We start from the raw sequence: 21,918 nt of genomic DNA on the forward strand, positions 1-21,918 counted from the left end.
TAGAAACATTAAATGTGAGATCAATGGGAAGTAATGTCCTTGAGCGTATTACCTCACAGCAGGGGAGGGAGAAGCCTGAAAAATATTTGCTGGAAAAATTAGAATGAAAATGTAACCTATTTCTCTGTTATTGGAAAAATTTCCTGGTGCACAAAAGATGTAATGTTCTGTTTCTCAACAACACTGTATGAGTCAGGCTACTGATGCAGAGAAGTTCACAGTGACAAGTCTTTGTCACTGAGCTGTTCTGACCAATTCACTTCCCTGAGCAGGGCCTGACTGTTCAGACATCCTCAGCAGTTCAGAGAAGAGGAACTTGAGGTATTCCAGAACCAAGACCTCCAGTTACAATCTGTTTTGATTCCAGTGGAGAAAGCCTCCACTTAGAGCAGCAGCTGCTTTTTCAGAGGCACCCATGGCATTGTATTGTAATTTATGGCAAAAGGATAGGTTTGCAGTCAGATGTTTTTGCTAGCTGTGCCTGACTTTATTCTTTTCTCCATTATGTCTGTTTGATGTATTAAACAGTCCAGTATTGCACTCAGAAATTATGCTCTCAGGTGAAGAGAGAACAGTAAGCTACTGCAACTCTAGTTGCATTTTTAGCCAGAATTTAGTCATCATGGCTTGTTAATGATGCTCCAGGAGCTTTTAACAGAATCTTTAGGTTCTGTTCCTTATTCAATACTCTGGACTAAAGTGAATTTGAAAGGGATGAGAAAAAAGCAATTGTGTACCAGTTTCTGAAAATACATTTAGAAAAAATTGCTAGGAAAAAAAAATCTGTTCATCCTCTCATGGGTAAGTAACACTCTGTGGACCAGGAGCAGATTAAAAAAAAAAAGGAGAAACTTTTATCTTGGAGGATAATTAAGATATCTCACCCTATGCTAACTCACTCCTTGCAACTTACACTGATGAAAATCAGATAGCATGATAAGGTGGACAAAGAAATTCTGTGAATCTTTCTTTAGTTTACCATTTTGCTACAGGTCTCTCTGATTTCTAGAATCAACTAATTCCCCCCTCTATATGAACACAAAATGTAAAAAAGAATGGAAATAGTACTATCTCTCAATAAACATAGTCTCACTCAAGTATACCAACATCACTTTTTGATGGGATGGAACACAATACTAAATATATCTGTCACATATATTAAAATCATGCCAGGAGAACAAATGGTAATGCCATCTGAAAGCTGGGGACAAGTGTTTCAGCTCTCCAAGAGTGAGTTGGCAAACATGAGAGAAAACATCTATCAGAAATACACAAAGTAGCAATTTATTCAGCATCATTTTAACTGTTAAGGGAGAAAGCAGTAGAGTCTTTCCCCAAATACAGTCAGCACAGATGAGATTCATCCATAGGTTAAGCCCTCTCTAACATTATTAGTACAGTGGCTGGGAATAATGTTCACAGACTGATTTGAATTTTTTTTTTTTATTTGAGCAGAAGATTTAGAGATTTATCAAGAGACACAATTTTATGATTCTCCAGAAGCATCTGATCGGAATTTTCCAAGTCTTGTGTTTTCTATTGTTTTGTCTGTTTTCTTCTTTCTGAGTTTGTTCTGTCATCAGAAAACTACCCTTGCAAGTTCAAACAGAACCTGTGGAACAGCAAACACATTGATGTGAATTTTTATTTTGTTTAAAAATCTTTAAACCAGTTTACACTATAAATGAGATAATCTGAAAAGTAACTGTAGCTGCAATTTGAAAGTTGCAAAGAACAAATACTAATCCCCAGATACATCACACTAATACAGTAATCTTAATTCTCAAAGTATGAAGTATAGAAATTGCACTTATTGTTATTACGTTCTTAATATTGAAAAAAGCCCCACCAACCTCTATGGTGATTAGTATTACTATCATCCACTCAAGGCGCAGCGCGTGCTTTTCATTCAGGTGATTTCGCATTAGGTCTGTCAGCTCCATGCAGTGCTGGAGCTTTTCATTCATTACCTGCAAGCAATTACAAACATCATGAATCTGGACTCCAGAAATGGAATCAGATCACTGGATAGGGAAACATACTCCACAGAACTAGAAAGGGGTTAACACCTCTGCAAAATAGAATAGAAAATTAATAGAACAGAAAATTCTGTAAGACACAAGCAACAGAAGCTTCAGTATAAATGAACCTGTTATTTCAATGGGTTCTCCAAAAGAATATAAATTTAGATATGCATCTGCAGGTATTGAAGTATTTCTGGGTGATACCTACTCATGAAAACAGTCATAAGCAAAAGGAGATACAGTTTACTTGGAATGCCTCAAAATTAAATATTTATGATGGCTGTACCAGCAGGAGTGGTAGTTTTCGTGCTTCTTATTCTGGTTCAGCAGTAAACATTATGTCACCCTTCAAGGACTGATGTGAATGATCATGTCAATAAGAAGAATCCACTTCTCAGTTCTTCCAACTATTTAAATCCTAATTTAGTGGCTCTGGAAATAAATAATTCATGTGAGGCAGGTTAACCTAAACCAGGGAAAGGTGCGAGTGAGTTAATAACACCTGGAAACGGGGAGAGTGTATGATACCTTATTAGTTAATCCCTTTCTGCAATTGAAGCACATTCACATAGCAATCTGTGACCCTGCTGAGCCAAAGACAACTGATCTGAGCGTGGAAGATTCTCACAACAGTAAGACACTCACCTTAACTCTGCGATTAATGTTGAGAAACTGGCAAGTCTTGTCATAAAGCTCTTCCAGTTTTTCTCTATCCCAGTAGAAGTCTGGTGTTATTAGCAGGTCTGAGCTCAGATTTATACGGTGTCTAAAAAGAATGGGTACTACTGTAGTTCAGGCTTCCTCTTGGTGAATAAAGGAGCAAATATTTACATGCAGTTAAATGAAGTAAGAAAATTTTCCTGTAATTCTACATACAATATGAAAAGAATCTCATAGTAAAAATGCTATTGGAGTGATTATTTAAAATTGGTCACATCTCCTGAAACTTTTCTGTGGAACTCTTTTGAACATTAATGACTTTTTCCTTATGCCATCACTGCCTCCTCAACCTGTCACCTTCCTTAGTTTTCGATACCTGTAGAGAGGTCCCTGACTATGCTGGTGGCTCACTGAAGCAGTGCACAAAATAACAATACAGAACTCCTAAATGTGACTGGTACTGCATGCTGGATATGTGTGTGGAGCACACCCCTCAGAATCAGGCAATGGTCTAAGCATCATAAAGGCTAAAAGCTAAAATCTCCTACCTTCAGTGTATTGCTAACATAAACCTTTGGATACCTGGAACATTATTGTTGATTACTGATCAGTCCTTCAAGTACCCCCGTGTTTGAAACAGGAATTGTTTTTTAATTTTACCTTGGAGATTTTGGTGGGATTTTTTTCCTTTTTTTTTTGAGTGTGTAATAGTCTGTATTGTCAAAGGCCAAATTTCACTTGAGGGAGGAAAAAACATTAAATACAATGACTTATTGGTTTTGTGAGTAAGTCGGGGAAGAACAGAACTCAAAAAAGATTTTTACCAACTCTAGGCTGTAGTTAACAGTTCTACACCAACCCACCTTTCTCCTGGTATCCTTTACATGCTGTAGTATCTACTGCAATTACTAGTTTAAACACGTGTTGCTGGACTCAGGAAGGGAAAAGGGTGTGGTATTTGGTCATTTATGATATACTGCCTGCTTAATGCCTGCAGTTGAAATGCTGGTGTGAGTGGTGAGCCTGTGGGGTCCGCTTAGTAATGTAAATAGCACACAGATTCCAGTCAAAATAAGGAATTCTCCCACCCTGTCTCACCCCGCTCATTTTAGTGCGTATTCTTCTCTTTGTATCCTGCACAATGTAACTTTTACATTCTGTGTAATACAATGTCTTAGGTGTAACTAAAGAAGTTACCTTAGTGCGAAGAGTTCTCCAATTTTCTGCATCACATCTGCATGAGAGAGTTTTACCTTCCTTCGTGACTTTAGAATCTGAAAAGTAGGAAGTTCTTCACTGCTTGATCAAGTAACATGTACGAGTAGTTAAGAAGTCCAGAGTTTTACAGCCTGAAGTATCTTAGAATCTAAATGCATAGTGTACTTACTAACATTTAAGTTTTGTTTGCTTAAATGCTTTGCTTCTGTAGCTTTCTAAGAATATCACTGTGCAACTGGTTCATCCAGGCTTCTCAATAAATCATTGAGTATGTCGCCAGTAGCCACAGAAATGCTGGGGCATTTTCTCTAAATGTTTTCCTGAACAAGAGATGATTTGTTCTTCCTTCCTGCTGTTTTTATTTTAAAGTCATGACAGTGTTCTTTTACCTTGCCTCTCCTTAGTGTTTTTACAGACTTTCTCCTTATAACAATCAGTGTATTCATATAAAAATAATAAACCCAACGTTTTCTCTTTTGAACCCTACAAATCTCAATTTTATATATAACATCATATGGGCTTTGTGCTGTAATTACATCTCATGAAAAACTTTTAAGTAATTCACTCAAACTCTTTATTATGTTCAAGTCAAAGCACATTATTTTCAGCCCAAGTTAGCACACACTGTGTTTGGCCAGGTTTTTAAATGCTGCTTGTCCTATTACACATACATTTCACCAGTAGCAAGTGACAGTGGCACAATACGGGAAACATTATTACAGTACAGAACCACACTCCCAGCCCTTGAAAGGCTGGTGATTTCTTGTCCAACCACTTTGCAGGTGTTCTGAGCTTCTCTGCACTGATGGATTTATGATCCAATGTGTTCAACATTCAATTCCTTTTTCCCTATCCTCAGCTACATATGGACTGATCTTTTACAAAACACGGGAGAAAAGGAGGGGAACAAGACCTCACCTCAGGAATTGACTGGATAGATTCCACAAAGTTATCCAGTAATGATTCCCAAATAGCTAGCTTCACTGCAACACAGAGATGACAAAGCAGAAAACTGTGAGAAGTACATATGCTTTCAAGTAATTCTAACTTTAAATCTGCCAACAGGCTGCTTCAGGACATGTCGATGCTTAGGGACATTATTTGCAGCAAGTTACAGTTTGTACTATGCAATCACTGTTCATGTACCAGTGGGCAGATCTGGGCTGGGCACTGACAGCTCTGCACAAAGAACCAGCTTCACCATGAGCGCAGCTTTCTTCTGCAAGTGATCAGTTCAGATCCTGGAGAGTTTTTGCTTCAGCTCAGAAGTTGCGTGTCCAAGTGCTCTACTGGATGTGTGAGCCCTCTGCAAATTACATTCCAAGGAGGCTAGAGATAATGAGCTATGCTGGCGTCAGGCTGACTTCATGTGGCACCTCAAGAGCCTCCACTGCATTTCTAGTGTCCTGCACAGCTCTCATTCTCCATCTGTGCACTATTAATGCACTGTGCTCCAACCACAGAGTTAGCTTCTATAGACACACCACTTGCTCCTGTTGAAGCTCAATCCAAACTTGAGCAATTTTCTGCTTTATTTTTAGGTGATACCAACTTCTGTTCTATGGAAGCTTGAGTTCAGCACTGGCATTGGCAACACAGATTCTGCTATGCCTCAGCTTGAACCTAGTAAAATGTTTCTGCAAGATGATAATAAAACTTGGGCCTTGTTCTTTAGTCCACAGATTCCCAGACAAGAAAGAAGTAGCAACAGATCAAAAATTAACCCCATTCAATCTGAAAAAATTAATCAGGGAAGATTTAATTATCAAAATGAACTCTTCTGTGGTAGTAATCAATAGTATCATCTGGTTAGGACAGTGCCAGTAAACCCAGTGCTGAGCATTTTGCACACTCATCTTCTGAATACAGAGGCCTAATCCAAGTCACTGACTTAAATGACTTCAAATTTAGCCCCTGAAAAAAAACAACAGCCAGTAAGCATTTCATCTGTCACCTGTTATTTGACAGAGGCTGGTTTCTGCCATTCATAAATTTGACTAGGGACTATACTTGCATCCTTTATTTTTACTGAACATAATCTGGCAATAAATCCCTGCTCCCTTTTAGCAGGCACTACTCTTCCATACAGTCCCTTTATGAATAAGAAAACTATAGAGAACAATATGCTTTTTTTTCTCAACAGGTCTTCCTTCAACAGTCAAGAACCATTTACTTACACTGCACTCCTTGATGCAATGGTGTAGCACTTAAAAAAATGTGCATTCTGTTTCTCTCCTGTGTAAAGGTGCACTTTCCCAAAATACTACTGGAATCCTGGAATTTACCCCAAAGGCAGCAGAAGTAGATAGACCAGACTTCCCTTAAAGGCCTTTGTGAGGACAGCCTTACTGCTGCTGGTTCCTAACTCCCACTCCCTCCATCATTCAAGGTCTGAAGCAGTAGACAGGTGTTATTTGCTCAAGCAGCAGGATGACTGGTGAACCTGACTTCTTCACAGTGCCTCCCACTGTCTGCTATCATAGCTAATAAGCCTGCAAAACATTATCTGTGACTCTGGTTCACATATGTGTTACTGATACACCTCCCCAGCTGGGAATAGCTGTCCTGTATCACTTCTTTAGCTGGCATCTAGCTTTTTCTGTCAGAGGAAATGATGTCAGTATGAGTTACTCAAGATTACTGAGAGGTTTCTAACACTGAACTCTACACTCATTGTTATCCTAGGATAGTTCTCAAAGGTGGGGAACAGGATGCTCAGTAGAATGTGTATCTTTTGCAAAGCATGTTTGTTAATGTGCTTTGTTCAGCTTTAAAAAGGTTTCCATTGAATAAAGCAATTCCAATTTACAGAAAACACTGTAAAAGCATTGAAAACAAATCCTCTCAATCTGAAGCACAATCACTCTTCACACAGTTTGTCTAAACCAGATACCAAGTTTTTTCCAGCCTGTCACTGTACAAGTCCCACTTAAAATGATATTTCACAAGATCTGTAGCATAGACTGCACAGTACAAACAATATTAACTTACCAGAAAGACAAAGAGCATTTGAAAAGGCAAATTTCTGCAGCACAACTTCATCACTATCCAGCTCAGAATTTAACAAGATTTGTCCTTTATGGAGCTTTGACTGACCTCTGTTAAGACAAGATGGAAGCATCTTCATTGACTGAGCCACCAGCATAGGAACATTTAAAGAATAATCGACAGTGCAAGAAAGGCTGGTTGTTTATTTAGATAAGGCATGCCGTGTCTGTATGGTATCATCCCCATCCTTGCATTTGACTCATGTTCAACCTGACAATATTCACAACAAATCACTGAAAATTAGTTCCTCAGTCTAAGACCAATATTATGGCCAAATTTTCTAGGAGTAAATGCAAGTGCAGCAAGCTGTGATGGTAACTGTAGCACTGCTGCATACACACAGATTATTCAGAGTAAGCAGGATGCTGGCCTCTCTCCTGCTCTTTAGCTTCTCTGTTATCTTTCTGTTTTCATTTTCCACTGTCACTCTTATCAACCTTACTCCCTCCTCACTATGATGTTGCTTTCCCTAAAACCTCTATTGCATAGGGGGCAAGAAAAAAAGAAAAGGGGACAAAAGACTTGTTAAATTTTTCGTGTCAATCTCACTATGAAACCCGCAGAAGCAAAATAGAACATGTCAACAATCGCAAATCACACAACTAAATAGTACATGCAGTTTTCAAATGGTCAGGAAAAACCAAACACCTGTCTTCCTTATCAAGTTACTTTAAATAAGCTGAGCATCATTCATTCAGTTCCTAGTATTAAAAGTGTCCTGTCTAGGGCTTGCTTTTGTGTGCTGTTGGAAAATTACAGGTAATATATATAATCCTTTTCATTGTGAAATATTTCTGAAGAGATGATTTTCTTTCCATGATGAAAAAACATTATTTAACAAAGAAAGATAACTTGCCAGGTTTATCATTACACAATAATCAAGCTGTAACTTTCTTACTAAATGAAGTATATGCAGAAATGACATCTTTGTATACGAATCTCAAGGACACGGAGAAAACTTATAGAGAGCATCCTCTTTAAAATCAGCCTCATCTCAATAATACTTATTAGTCTTTTTGCTGTGACATACATAGTTTCTGTTTGGGATTGCTGAAGAGTTGTGTGGGCAGGAAACTTCTTATTTACAAGATTTATTGTATAAGCAAATCACAAAGGCCACTACCTGCAAGTTTACCAAGAATTTATCCACTCAGATTTATAGTTTTATTTCTTTATTTTACTTATTTGGAAAAAAAGTAAGGACAAGTATATTTTTAGTAGCTGAATTACTTTTGCTTTAAATTGGTTTAGGTGTCTGTTAGCTTTTATATACAGAACACCTGAAGATACTTACTCTCCTATTCTATAGTTCAGCTCTTCATTCTCCCAATGGACCAGTGCAACTTCGTATGGCTGAATTTCATGGTGCTCTAGCACTCGCATGATATTCTTCATCTAAGAAGGAGACAATTGCAGCAATATTTACCATGCAGTAAATTATCACTCTGCAAAGAACATGCATAGGGCAGGCTGATGAATGCAACCTTCATGTTGAAGTTATTTACCTAACAATGAAGAGGTGCACTAAATAATGAAGTTATTATTAACATAGTTTACTTCTGAAACTAGTTGTGGTTTGAGAAGAATTTGTAGCTATAACAACTGCAAGGAATCTGGGAAAACTGAAATGTCATTTTATATGTGCACACATGGAACAGGGTAAGGATTAACCACAGCAACAGTAAGGGCAACATGGATGTATTCCGTATTATAACAATGAGCTGTACTAGATTTTGGCAGATGTCTGAGTGTGGGAATGAATTTTTAGGAGAAGTACTTTAGGTGGTTGTTTCTGATAAAATTACTAGTTTGCTGCTAAATCAGTAGTTTTGTTTTTGATTGCTGCTGTAATCAGTAGTCTTGTTTCAGCTACCAGAGGTCAGTTCTATTACGGAAACCCTTTACCACTACAAAAATCTGGAAAGTTTGTTTCAGCTGCCACATTCATCCCTGTAAATAGTAAAATGTGCAATTTTAATTGCAAAAGTAATCTCACTGCTCCTTTATTCTCCAGCATACTAAAACCTGATGTAGGAAGAAAGAGCCCTTTTCTCTCACAAAACTTTCTCCTCTTGACATCTGACTTAGGCTTTCTCATCCTTGTTCCTTTTTATATGCTACAAGGCTCCCCTCAAAAAAATCAACTGCAATTAGAACAAATTCTGAACTAAAAAAGCACTCACCTATGAGTTTTTAAAAGGCATTTAGCTACACAACAGCCAACAAAAATACAAACCACAAAACCACAAAACACTTTTGATGCCTAAATTCTTTAGAGTCCAATCTTCTACTAAGTCACTTAAAAAACACTCTCTTTTTAAAATAAAAGATCATAGTTCATCTTTTAGCACAAAACTGTACCCTATAAATTTTTCATAAAGCATATTCTCCATGTAAAGTACTTGAAAAAAATCTGTTGGATCACCTGCAAGAGGGATTTTCTTTGCACTGCTAGCTTTCTTCATTGCTTTCAAGAATTCTGGTGATACTATCTACCTATGTAACACAGTAACATTTTTCACTGAAAAAACCCCCCTCAACTGTACAGCTGAAACAGCTCCTTTCGTAATCCTGACTTGAATATTAGTATGACTAAGATTTGCCATATAATTCTAGTCTTGTGATAAAAAAGGATATGAAAACATAGGAAGCATCTGCTCTGAGGCCAGTCACCTCAGCCAAACAGCAGTGTCCAGGGACAGTTCAGCAGTGCAAACCTCACACTGCTTCTAGGCCCAGCCTAATTTTATAGAAGGGACTAGTTGTGACACAGTAAAATTAATTAGAAGAGATGTTCTGGAGTCACTAGCTGCAGACTCTTGCTATTATGGGCACTTACGTCACACAGTTTCCTTTTAAAAAAACCTCAGAGCTGTTTTTTCTTTTTGCCCTTGCTATTTTGGTAAGGAAGCTGCAGTACAACCTTCCTACTCAGGTATTTGAAATTGGTATTTTGTATTTTAATAGTCTGTATTTGTTACTTCTTATGTTAAATGTCTGCTAATTTAAAATATTTTTTTTCTCCTACTAGTCATTTTGGGGTACTTTTGTCCATTTGCAGTGACACTCTACATTCTGTTTTACTGAATTACTTTCAGTTTCTGTTCTACAGACCAGTTTGGGGTTTTTCTCCTTTCATTTCAGTTCATTAAAGCATGTCCATAAAAATACTTCCTGTATTTGAGGAAGTCGTTAGGCAGTTAAAGCTTTGACTATGATTTCAATGAACAGAAAGGGGCATTTTTCCTCCTCTTTAATAAATAAAGCTAGCAAGGGACCAGCTACTGATACTAGTATTGACCAGGAAAACAAGGTATCAAATTTTCACAGGTATTTAAGCTTGTACAACAACAGGAGAATTTTCAGAGTACTCCAGTGGGCTAAGGTGTTCAACTCAAAGATCATCAGGAGTTAAAACAGCTGGTCTTCAGTAACACTTGTGAATCTGTAGTGTAGTTACAGCCACAGCATCCAAACAGGCATGGTTTGAAGGGAGAACTGGTATCTTTTTGTAAGACACCTGATACACTTACACCCCCCAAAACAGAAAAGAAATCAGGAACATTTCAGTTGTGAAACAGAAGAAGTGAACTTGAATCCAGAAATTGTTCATATCTGGAAACAACTGCTCTGTGTTTTCATTTACCCCAATGAAAATCCTCCTGTGAACTTCTATGCATCTCAGTATCATTTATTTAATACACCATTTAATTTCACATCGTCCATCTACAAATAAGGTCAATACTTTTTGTATCTAGAATCCAGTTTAACCACAGTAATAAAAATATATTTAAAACATTAAATAACTATAAATGTATTCATTAGAATAGATATGCTTCTGGCATACCCTTCTAAGTCAGCAAAGATCACCAAAATAGTATATGTCAGCAACATATTTAATAATTATACCATCCCATAAAAAACCTCCTTCAGGAAAATTGCTGGCTGGTAAAAACACAGAACAGTATTAACAAGTTGCTTATAATTCTTTTTTCTCTTTCAAAGTTGTACAAACATAAGTCTTTAGTAACTGACTTAGATGGAATAGAATGGAATAATCCTTCTAACATATTTTCTGTTACATTAGTGCTTTTCAAACAATCATTCACAGGTAGATTTTTCTGATCTACTTTTTCAGGATGTAGAACTGCAAGAATATTCTTTTTGTCAGTCTCACTAAATTAAGGTTTTAGATTTTTGTCTTAAGTAGATGAATTTCAAAGGTGATGTATCAGCAGCCCACACACTTGAGGGCAGTAGCAGGCAAGAACCTGCACTCACTGGAGAATCAATCAGTTTTTTTCCTTCATAGAAAGATCAATCTCCCAAACAAACCTCTAGCATGCTGAGCTTTGTGAGACTGACAAAACACCTGCTTATGCAGTTTTAACCAAGTTTCACTTTACTTACACTTTTCTCTTCCACATTCCAAAATACAACAGCCCCTTCCCTGTGAATTCAAGGAAAAACTGAGTGTAATCATACTGTTTTAAATGTATTTTAATGGAATACTCAAATTGTACAGTGGCAATTTTTGTCATTGTGAATCAAGAAACTTAAAACTATCTTCACAGAAATTACATAGTAGTTGCTTTTTAACCATACTTCAATGAAAAACAATGAGAAGGTGTTTTTCAACCATTTAAATAATTCTGATTTTTTTTAGTCTTTCTGACTGGACAGTTATTCCTTGAGTTTCATGAGGTAATATGATTCAAGATCTAGCAAGCTGCACTACTTCCTTCACACCATTACTATTAATGACTTAATGTTTTGAGCATGATTTGTAGCTTACCTGAAGAAAAAAATCATGCCAGGATCATCTTCTTTTGCAGATTTCTCAGTACTGACCACCAAAACATTTGCAGCATCTGGTTTGAAATAAGTGAAAAAATTGAATATTTAGTCAAATTTCTAAACATGACAGCTGATAGCTGTAAGCCTGTAATTCAACAGTTGCGTACTAACATATCAGCCAGTCCCACATTTTATTTTTTGATAGAAATGCTTGCCAAGGACCAACTACAATATCACACTACACTGCTTCTCTGAACTAGAGAACACATTCTAGACCAACTGGGCCTCTGCCCGTAACCTCATCAGAATCTTCAGCTAATGAAAAAAAAAAAAAAGACAGTAGCCTTGAAGAACAAAACACTTAGGAGAACACTGATGCAGACATTGTAAATAACCAGGAACAGAATACAGAAGTGGACATACAATGTGAGAGAACTGTGGAAGTTTTGCACAGTTGCAGAAAAATTACCAGGCAAATCTGCTTGCCTGGAAGCTCTTCATTTCTATACACTAAAGGATTAATTTGCACTCAAATTGTGCTGACTTTGCTTTGCCAGTCAGAAACTTGAAAGAGTGCACCCCCAAGACAGGAGAGCCTACACCTGCAGTTCCCTGCACATCAGAAGTGTGCTTTTGAAACAAATCTTCCACCCACTCTCCCTTACCACACTTCTGATGTGCACTGCACAACAGTACATAAAATGTGAGGGCTTTTGCATTAAATTAAAATTAAAGAGAAGCTCAAAAAAAAAGTTCCTGTGGTACTCCAACGACTAAATGGGGCATTTGTTACAAAGGATTAGACCAGAGCTAGTCCAAGTAATATATCTCCAAACTTACAAAATGCGGTTGCTGGGCTCTCAAAACAGGGGTTTGATTTTTCTTCTACAAATCTTCTCCACTGTGCCACTCAATAATACAGATGGAGTTTTAGAAGTCCTGGTGTGGTTTCAAACCAGCATGACTTGTTTTGTTGCAGCACTAGTGGAAGCTATACCAGGAAAGCCCCCCTACTTCTATTTAAAGTGAGACTTCACAAAGATTTTGCAGGGCCTACCAGCTAAGCCTTAAAAATTTCAATGCCTTTTCAGGAAAATCACAAGTCAAGTGAGGGGTATCAAATGTTGTTACTTCTGCTTGTGTACAAATTCTACCTTCTGCTTTACTGCTCAGGCCATAGAGGCCAGGTAGACTGAGGCAGCAGAGAGACAACCAAGTACCAGATACACTTTTGCTAATATCTGAATTGGGACAACACGGTTGGTCTGAATGAGCCCTTGAAGACTTTTCTTCCACTTGCTAGACCAGTTCAGAAACACCTAACTGGATGAATAACTAGAGCAATTTTAGGTGTGAAGTTTGAGTTCATCATGGAAGTAACATCTGTCTATGTTTTCTCATTTGCCTTTTCAAATACCAGGTATATCTTTATTTATCTGCTCCAGCCAAAACATACACAATTGAAGAGAATTTTGTCTACTTTAAGTGGAGGTGCAGGATCTGCCTCTAAAATGTTTTTAAAGAGGTCAAAACAAAGAATAATGCTTTGGAAAAACACTACAAAGCATCAAATTCACACCATAACTGCTGTTTTAGATTTCTATACAGAAATATCTTTAAAAATTATTTTCCCAGATTCAGTGTTTGGCTTGGTAACCAGCCACTGCTACATGCACATGCCAACCATCACAACACTTCAGATCTGCTGGCACAATCCAATACCCTTTCATCATTACTTCCTCCAAACCTTTGATAAACAGTACTCATTATGAGTCAAAAACACCATGAAGAAATTAAAGGAATTGGTAAAACTGACACTCCCAGGGTAAAATAACATCAACAGTAACATTTAATTCAGGGTCATGCTGGGGGGTTGTACAAAGTTTCTATCCCAAAGCTGTGAAACCAGGGTTAGTTTTAATACAAAGAAACTACAAAGGAACATGAAGCCTCTATTCTAGTGGGTATTGTCATTCATGTTCATGTTTCTGAACAAGACAATCACTAGTAAATCTTGTGCTTGAAAGAGACCCACTGGAGTGTTACTGCACTTAGATTATTATTTGAGATGCAGCCAGGCTTTTGATACCCCTACTGAAATGCCCACGAACTGCCAGTGCTTCTCCTAGCTTCATATAATATGTTCTTTCAAAGGAAAAAGAAAAGGCATTCTACTACTGACATATGAAAATCACAGCTGTTCCAGGGAGTAAGGTTCCTTGAGCTATAATAAGATCAATTTGTTTTTCTTTTGTAGTATACTGCAGCTATTTTCAAGCCATACTTTCCCAAGTCTGCAGAGATGCTTTATATTGAAACCAGAATCAATTATTTTGCTGAAGCCTGCTTAAGTGAAGTGTTCAACAGTTGCTAGGATATATTTGGCACAATAAAGAAGTATCAACAGCATTCTCTCTACTAGAACTAAACAACTTATGTGTGTATCTTTTTCATTTCACTTAGCAAGATTCTCTCTTGCCTTCTTCTCCAACGCTGTGATTTACATTAATAGAAATCTAGGTACAGAAAGAAGATGCAACACTTCAAACTACAGAATTGTTTTGACAGCTGATGTACTGCACCACCTCACTACTGAAAGATTAATTAAAATAAAACATTCAAAAACTAACACTCAGTTAGTGAATTTCTGTAGAAATTCCCTGTATCAGTCAATTTCCAAAGTTATTTTTCATGCATGCATGTAACTTTTCTATACTTCTAATGTAATTGTAATGTTGGGAAAAATTATCAGAGGGTAAGAGCAAGAGCTACTCACATTGCTATTCTGAAAGGTTTTGTTGTGGGGACTTTTGGGCAAATAGAATCTTTAAGCAAAGCAATAATTTTACAGGCAGTATGATATATTCCAGGATATTATGAGAATAAGAATACATAAGGTTACAAAAATTATATCCCTCACCCATATTTTATTTCCCAAGATATAACATTGCATTTAATATGTTTCAAAAATCTACCTCTAGGCAAACTTGTTATTTCAACATATCCATGTGAAGTCAGGTCATGACACAGATTACCAAGATGATATTCATCTGCTGTTGCAAAGGCTGTGCACTGCATCAGATTCTGTGCCAAAGGAATAGAGATTTGAGTTAGGGCAAGGCTGAAGCAAGATGGTAATAAGACAACTGTTTGCTTCAAATTTATTAAGAGAGTGACAGTTTTACCTTATGCACTGTTCTGTGGTATCATTGCCATGATTTCCACTTGGTGTACATATACCAACAAGAGTACTTGCTCCTTGTTAAGTGGGAAAGCAAATCTCACACTGAGAACAAGTCAGGTGGCATGAGTGAAGTCGCAAGAAAAAGCTTTACGACAGAGCCACAAAGACAACCCTTCTTCCCTGAAAGCCAATCAAACACTTGAACAGTAGAGCTGCACTTGCTGCTGCTCTCCCATCCCACGGCTTATGACATACTTGGCTAACCACTGAGGCAGGACACCCCTGACAGAGTTGAAACACCGTGTTTTAAAGATAAATAGAGTTTAACTACCCCAGTCTATTTATCAAGCAGAAGCTCCAACCACCAACATCGTGTTCTGCCATGCACCAAGCTACTGCCAGGGCTGAGGCACTGCAGCACAGAAAGTCACCGACCTTCCGGGCCAGCTGCAGGTGCTGCACATCTACAGCGTCCCTCCCCCGCCCCGAGCTGCACTAACAGCGGGTCTCCCCTGACACCACAGTGGAACAGTACACATGGCCAATTTGTCCCACAATCTTAAACAACTAAAATGTCATAGTCAAGGAAGTACCTGGAAAAATGATGCTGACTTGCAAGGAGATGTGAGATTTTCTTTATTAATCAAACAAGTCACAAACTGATTTGCAAATTCTACTACTCATCTGAAGTATATTTCTCTGTTCTGATATGTTCTGTATGACCTACAAAATTGTTTTTCAGTACAATGTAGTGGAAAACATCCAGAAAGCAATGTTTCACTGTGGATCAGTCACTTCCCAGTTTTTTGTAACTAATACAAATGGGGATGTAACTAACAACAAATGAACAAAAGAACTGTGCTCATCTGCAGGCATTTAGGCCCACAATACACTTCAACCTAAAATCCAAGTTACATTCTTGCAGCACTCCTACCCTGTCAAATAGCAAGGCTTCAAGAGGGGCTCTGCTCCCTGCAGGGGGCCTGTCACCAATCATTAGAATCACCACCTCACATTTGAACTTTTCTTTTTTAATGTCAACATTCTACTATCACATCCAAAGCTTTGTTTACACATCATCTTAATTCAGCAACCACTAGCAGAAAATAAGCTTTCAAAGTAATTATAATATTCAGAGAACAATTTCGTAGGCATATTCCCACAACTGTGCTAGAAGGTTGAACTAACAGTGGAACAGAACTCTGCTTTCAGTTCCCTTGAAGTATCGAATTTCATTATCACAATTTCAACTGCATAAATCCGTTCTCCATCGCAAAATCACCAGTGCCAATTATACATCTGAATCTCATGATTCTTCCAAAAAGCTCTGGTTATTGTAAGTACATATGCTCTGCCATGAAACTCTTCTGTCAAGAGTTAAGGGAGCAAATTCTCATCTTGTAGTTAGTATACAATCTGAAAACCTCTCTCCTGCTCTGTGTTTTCCACAGTTTATTACTTGGGCTATTCTTCATTTCAAGGCACCACAGGATTGACTTTCTGTCTTACAGCTGCAATTTTAGTTTCAGTAGCTACATTTCTCATTTAGTTACAACCACTAAGCTACATGCCTGAAATAGTATTTTGGATATGAACCACTTTTGAGTTTGGGGATTTTTTTTTACAATGTATTGTTTCACTTACATATTTACAAAAATCTTGTTTGATAGAGAAGATTCAGCTCAGACATAATTTGTGATTAAGACACCTAAAATACCTGTCCATGGGTGCTGGTGCAGATATAGACAAAAAAAAATCTACTCTAATCAGTGACTCGGTTAATCCTAAAATAGATCTGTTCAATGGCTGATCAACCTTAATGTCATGTTTTCTGCTACATCACTTTCACCTGCAAACTTCAAAAACCCCAGAATACATGACCTGTACTGGTGCGAGAAAGGAACTCGAGCTGCTCACCCCCTTCTCCTTTCTGCCTGCAGCATTATTGAGCTTCTGTCCAGAGCAGCACACAGGATGGTTGCTCCCAAGGACAGCTAAGTATGCTGACAACTCATTTTCTGTATCATCATGCCCCCAACAACTGCACAGGCTCATGGAATCATAACTCCCCTTAGTCCATATCTTCCACTTTTAGCATACAAAAATTTTTAAGAAAGAAAAAACTGTAGGATAAACTTTAGTCCTCATATCAGCACAGGAACCAATCTTTATCTAATACTATGTCTATGCCTGAATTTCAAACTATTTCTATGCTAGATGGCTGTAGCATTAAGAGTTAGCTCAGAAGCTTTTCCTGCCATCAGATCGTACCAGGTTATCCACGTAGTGGTACCACTCACTGATGGACTGACTAAACCACTTAACTGCTTCCAGGGAAATCCTCTAGCTATCCTGAAAAACTGGTTGTACAATGATTTATCACTGCTGGTGCCCTGCACTCTGCCTGTAAAAAACATATGACCGGTGCTGCAGAGGATGGGAAGGACCTCATTCACCCAGTGCTCTGCAAAAGAAAGGTGTCAGCTGTCAGGCCCGCCCAGAGGGAAAACACCACAGACCCTCAGCGTTCTTGAACTGAGAGCCTCAGGAATGGGCCTGCAACTGCTGTCTCCAGAGGTGGGAAAAGACAGGAAGGAGATGCACCTAAGGCAATGGCCTTGGAGCTAGGGCCTGCTACACTAGAGGTAATTTCTGGCCCAGCACTTTGCCATGCAAAAGCCTTCACAGGAAGTATATTATTATTTCAGGGCGTCAGGTGATATTTTCTCCATTTTTTCACAATGGAAAAAATTAAAAATAGCACTGCATGTTACTTGCACATATATATGAAAATGTCAAACAAAGAAATTGCATTCTATGCTGTCATTTGAAAGTCTCAAAAATGTCACTTCACACAAAACCAAGAAGAATCAAACTCTGAATGTAATATAATATCTTGACCAAAAAGCTGGAAACACTAGATAGTGTTTCAGGACTAATATTTTTCACTTTGCTCTTCCAAAGCAACATGAAAGTATTAGTGGGAACTAAATTGTTTATATCTCTTTATGCTACACTATGGCATACACCTGCTTATCACACAAAATACTCATCATAAGCTTAGATATGAGAAGGCAAGCACTAAAACTTTCAGTGCTCACATTCAATAGATCATGTAACAGATATATTTTGCAATGTGGAAACTATTCCTGAAGACACAGTGCTTGTTTTAGTCTCACCTATCACACTATTTTACTAACAACACCCTGGAACTCGGTTGTTTTAGCCTGATGAGAACAATAACACATCTGACACCAGGATTCACCATGGGAATCCTCTACTCAAGTGTACTTAAGGCCTGGCTTAGCTAAGAGCTATCTCAAGGAGATATGGCTACAAATATGCACTGCTCTTCCTCATCCTACCTCACTGTATCTAAAACAGTGTGTTGTTGCATCTCTTCTGTAGACCTCAGAGACTGATAATCAAATTTCTACACACGGAATGGTTTTTCTCAGGTAACACACACTACACTTGCACATTCATTTCCCACCTGAAACTTTATCTGAATATAAGCTTATACTATTTACTTGCACTTTTATTTCTATTTGAGTGAAACCTTAAAACTGGGTAGTTCTGGATAAGCAAGGAAATGTAGTGAAAGTTAAATTATTCTCACAGCTAGACTTTGTTTCTCAATAGAAAATGTCATTTGAAAGCACTGGTCAAAACTATTTTTAATGCACTTCACTTTCCACTTTATAATAACCACTCATCTTCCCTCCACTTTTGTTAACACATTGCAAGTAAACTTCCATTTTACCTTCAAAATACCAGACATGCCAGTTTCCATCAAGCTTGCTTCTATTTGCAAAGCTCCAACACTAGTGTAAATAATGAAGTCCTTCTCACCAAATAATTATGTTGATTTCATTAAAATGTTCATCTAACCCCAAATCTGAATGGAAATTAAACAGATGCACTCCCTTAATGTCACATAGACTGTAAATGTTATACTTTACCTCCATGTCTGAGAGTGGCAGGTTCGTTCTGGATGGCTGCTTGGTCCTTGGTGCCTTTGGTGGCCTCTTAACTGGCTGGTTACTGGCTTTGGGGACAGTTTTACCAGCTGATACAACTGCATAAAATCTTGATGATGTGTTCCTAAGCTTTTTGATCCACTCTGTATTGAGCCTGTAGTTTTCCATCATTGTCACCCCCAAACGTCTCCAGGATGAGAAAAAACCCTCCCCATTCTGATAATAAACATTTCTTTCCAAAGTGGACAGAAATCCTTGGAGAAAATGCCGATTCCTGACTTGCACACATTGACTCGTCAACCAAGGGAACACAGGTTTCAGTGCATACAAATCCCAAGACTTTGCTGTTCTGTGAGCTGCTCTTTCAACTTCATTATCCAGCTTTAAAAGTAGATATCCAGTTTTGTTAAAGCTTTGGCACTGGCATATTGTTGTTAAAGCGTGGAAAGATCTCATCTGACGGTGCAGAAGTTTCAGTCTCATTTCTTCCCTTTGAACTGTATTTAAAACAAACAAACAAAATCACCAGTCAACATTTTGGAAAGAAATAGTATTGTTTCCCTCTTATCTAAAAGGTGGTCCATACTACTCTTGCATGTGTTACAACTCCCTAGCACATGACATTGGTGGGAATAGAAACACTTTTTTGATCCTGTGGAAACACTCTAAGATCAAAACACATCTGTGTGCTTGCAGCAAGTGGTGAAAAAACAGAACTGGCTGCTGTGTCAATATGCAAGAGGGCATCTTTTCCTTTTGCTGCTCATTCTGTGCAGCAGCCTGCACTTTCAGTAACTCCACTGCTTGTGTGCAAGCAAGCTCACACGTTAAAGAGGACACCAGACGCTGTGAATCACCGTGATACATAATAAAAACAACAACTAGATTACTACGTGGTTGTATGGGAATGTCACCTGCAGAACACACACGCTGCCCAGCCTCAGCTCCAGCTGCTGTGCCATGAACAGCCGAGCACAGATCCAGCCCCAGCCATCTGTCCTGACCACAGCACAGAGAATGGAGCCGACTCACAGCCTTGCTCCTGCCAGTACATCCTGGTGCTCCAGGGACCACCAGCCCTGCCAGCACAGCCACCCTGCAGCCTGAAACACAACAGTGTCCTTATGCTGGCAGCTCAGACTAAGAGCAACCCTTCTATATTTGCACTACATTGTGTGAGCTAACAAAATAAAAATATTCACAGACTCAATACCACAGTGGATGTGTTTCATTTGCTGAAAAAGCTCAGCGACAAGTCCCTACACTCATCTGGTTTCCTTAATCAAGAACACTTCCCTTATAACACAAAATCCATCCTCAAAAAATTATTAACAAAAAGTCATTAAGCTGCCTAGTTCAAAAACCTGCCCATTTTAGAATATTTTTCAAAAACTGAAGGAGGATCTTTAATACTAAAAATACATTTAACATAATAGTTAAAAAAACCATTTTATTTTAAGAGCAAATCATAGTGTGTGTTGTGGAACAAGTCCTCCATCCTCACAAGGATACCCCGATGAACTGATATTGGGCTTAACTTTGTATCTTTACATGCTCTTCACTTATACATTTTTGCCCAATTTAGAAGCCTGTTATTGGCAGACTTACCGGGATAAATTATTATTTTCATTTTAAACTTGTTCTGTATTTAAAAAGCAACCCTGTCCAGGACAAGGCATATTTACCTTTTTAAAGGCCTGATACCTCCTGGATAAAGGAAGAGCTGAGAGAAACTCAGCAACTGCAAACCAGGTGGTGGAGAACTGGGGCAAGGGGTAAAAAGTCTCCAGCAGTGTGTGCTAAGTGGCAGAGAGAGATATAAAATGGTTTTGTTGGCGTTCCTAGCCAACAAAACGTCATCCTGGATCAGTAATGCCAGGAACGATTTTTCAACTGTACAGGCTTACAGTAAGTAGGAAGGAAAGAGGGATCATATAGACTGAATTCCATCGAGGGGCCTGAGAGTCAGACCTGCGGCACCAGAGGCACCAAGCCAGAAGGAGCGGAACACAGCAATCCAAGAAGAAAGCGGGACGAAGGGCGACCACAACAGGGCAGGAGGAGCCGCCTCCGAGCAGCAGGCCGGCAACTGGGATTTATTTTCCAGCGTCTCTTCAGCACACGGCACACTTTAGCCACGCCCGCCGCCTCCGCGGCCGGGAGGCCCAGCTTGCTGCGGCACCGCCATCGACATACACGGACAGGGCGGGCCCGCGCCGCCGGCGGGCGGACCGGACCGGCACAGACCAGCCCGCGAGCTCCGCCCGGCCTCCGCAGTCCGGATGCATCCACACTGCCCCTGGGGCCCGCCAGCCCCGGACGCAGGGGACACTCCGCCCCATCCCTGCCCCCGCACTGCCGCCCTTCGCTCCAAGGAAAAAGCGGCCGCACCGCCCCCGGCTGCGCCCCTGCGGCAAGCGCGGGGGGCAGGGAGGCAGGGGCGCGAGGGCTCCGCTCCTATTGGCTGCGTGCCGGGGGGCGGGCACAGCGGGGAGCAAGCCGACCAATCGGAAGGCGAGGCCGCCCCGCCCGCGCGGGCCCAGCAAGGCCGCCGGAGCCGCCCCCGCCACTCACGGGCGCCCCTGGCGGGCGCGGAAGGCAGCGCCGCCATCGCGCGGGGGGCCGGGCCCCCCCATCCCGGGCCGCGGCCTCCGCCAGTGCTGCGTCACCCCCGAGCAGCGACACCTGAACACGGGGGGTGGCGGGGCGGCCGCCCGGCAGCCGCCCCACTCCGGCCGCCACAACGGCCTCCTGGGGTGGGGGGAGACACGGGAGTGGGAATCGCCCCTCACGCCCACAGACGGGGCTCGCCCTCGCCCCAAAACTGCGCCCTCCTCGCGAGGAATGTCGCGGGGCCCTCCCCGCCGCGGCAGGACCGGAGCAGGCGGGAAGGGCGGGTGAGGCCGCCTCGGCTCGCCCGCACCCTTCCCGCGGGCGCTCCGGCAGGCCCCGCCGCCCCGGGATTGTCCCAGGAGGGGCTGCGCCCCGCTCCCCTGCCGCAGTGCGC

General features: G+C 40.0%; 1 protein-coding gene across 5 annotated transcripts; it reads right to left on the reverse strand.

Moving 5' to 3' along the window:
- Positions 1–1,265: 1,265 nt before the first annotated feature.
- RMND1 (required for meiotic nuclear division 1 homolog) lies at positions 1,266–20,821 on the reverse strand. Of its 5 annotated transcripts, XR_005955366.1 has the most exons (13): positions 20,597–20,813; positions 18,894–19,408; positions 14,723–14,831; positions 11,746–11,821; positions 11,361–11,400; positions 8,245–8,345; positions 6,894–7,000; positions 4,821–4,885; positions 3,882–3,958; positions 2,670–2,790; positions 2,311–2,490; positions 1,854–1,970; positions 1,593–1,612 (listed from the first exon to the last, which is right to left on the reverse strand). XR_005955366.1 is itself a non-coding variant. In XM_041470146.1 (12 exons), the coding sequence occupies exons 2-12, from the start codon at positions 19,392–19,394 to the stop codon at positions 1,580–1,582; spliced, it is 1,347 nt and encodes a 448-aa protein (XP_041326080.1). In that variant the 5' UTR covers positions 19,395–19,408; positions 20,597–20,618; the 3' UTR covers positions 1,266–1,579. The 5 variants fall into 5 exon arrangements, 4 of the variants coding, with proteins under 4 accessions (XP_041326080.1, XP_041326079.1, XP_041326081.1 ...); XM_041470146.1 differs by lacking the exon at positions 2,311–2,490 and having other exon boundaries at positions 1,266–1,612; positions 20,597–20,618; XM_041470145.1 differs by lacking the exons at positions 1,593–1,612; positions 2,311–2,490 and having other exon boundaries at positions 1,632–1,970; positions 20,597–20,804.
- Positions 20,822–21,918: the final 1,097 nt, after the last annotated feature.

This window comes from Pyrgilauda ruficollis, unplaced genomic scaffold (assembly GCF_017590135.1).
Source record: "Pyrgilauda ruficollis isolate IOZ18807 unplaced genomic scaffold, ASM1759013v1 scaffold24, whole genome shotgun sequence".
NCBI lineage: Eukaryota > Metazoa > Chordata > Aves > Passeriformes > Passeridae > Pyrgilauda > Pyrgilauda ruficollis.

Coding starts and splice junctions, on each gene's coding strand:
- RMND1 (XM_041470145.1), bottom strand. CDS start 19,394: ATGAGACTGAAACTTCTGCACCGTCAGATGAGATCTTTCCACGCTTTA. Junction 3,959..4,820: donor CTATCCAGTCAATTCCTGAG/GTGAGGTCTTGT, acceptor CCTACTTTTCAG/ATTCTAAAGTCACGAAGGAA. Junction 2,791..3,881: donor GGAGAACTCTTCGCACTAAG/GTAACTTCTTTA, acceptor CATTCTTTTTAG/ACACCGTATAAATCTGAGCT.